This window comes from Branchiostoma floridae, unplaced genomic scaffold (assembly GCF_000003815.2).
Source record: "Branchiostoma floridae strain S238N-H82 unplaced genomic scaffold, Bfl_VNyyK Sc7u5tJ_1489, whole genome shotgun sequence".
NCBI lineage: Eukaryota > Metazoa > Chordata > Leptocardii > Amphioxiformes > Branchiostomatidae > Branchiostoma > Branchiostoma floridae.
This window is the reverse complement of record NW_023365728.1, coordinates 128,012-128,898: the sequence shown is the minus strand read 5'-3', so window position 1 is coordinate 128,898 and position 887 is coordinate 128,012. Positions and strand designations below refer to the sequence as shown.

Sequence of the window (887 nt, the reverse complement as noted above, 5' to 3'; positions counted from 1 at the left end):
ACAAGACAGTAGTCACAGATAGACCAGGTCTAATTACGATACTGAGATAACGGTACACTAAGTGTTACACTGAAGTCTGCACAATCTGTATCTACAGAGGCTAACAGACGTGTGCACGTAGCTAGGACAAGCTTTTATCAACAATTCTTCCAGACAACCTGGTTAGCCCAGTGTACCTCTAGGCTCATCTCGCAAGAACCTTCCCTAATGTATGTATTTATAGATGTAAGTCACACCTCCCATACGGTCTACCTAACGACACTAATTACATGTGAAAGGTCACTATGAAAGGTCACTATGGTTCCCTACCGAAGGTGACGTATAGAATCTCCAACCTGGAGGCGAAGGAACTCGTCATGAGCCCGGTGAACACCAGCACGGCACCCACACACGCCGTCTTCCGGCAACCCATCCGGTCCACAAGCACGCCGGCTAGCGGGCTGCACAGGTGCTGCAGGCCCCAGTTCAGGGATCCGATCCAGGCTGAAAAGATAGAAAGGAAGAGCGACAAATAAACATGGGTAAATAACTGTCCTGTACTGTCCCCCAGTACAGTAAAATGCCGGCTAGCGGGTTGCACTGGTGCTGCAGGCCCCGGTTCAATGACCGCACCAGGCCGAGGTGAATAAATACAAAGGAAGGACGACAAATAAACCTGAGTAAACAGATGCCTTGCGCTGTCCACTAATAAATCAACTAGATAAACCATCTAATCTATTGCACAACATCTATCAGAATCCCGCTGTTCGGCACTCCACTCCAAGCAGAGGTTAGGCTCCGGCTGTTATTTAAGTCTTTAATTTCTAATGGGGTTTTATCACACCAATACTTGATGACACACACGTACAATGTTTCCAGATTTAGAAATACAGAAACTAACAATTGTA

At 46.8% G+C, this 887-nt stretch overlaps 1 protein-coding gene across 1 annotated transcript in view; it reads right to left on the bottom strand.

Annotated features, from left to right (window-relative positions):
- Positions 1-887, bottom strand: part of LOC118407820 (monocarboxylate transporter 10-like) — an 8,170-nt gene that overhangs the window by 4,603 nt on the left and 2,680 nt on the right. The window contains exon 2 of the mRNA XM_035808351.1: positions 310-483. Within this exon, the coding sequence (XP_035664244.1) occupies positions 310-483 (174 nt within the window). The remainder of the gene's footprint in view (positions 1-309; positions 484-887) is intronic.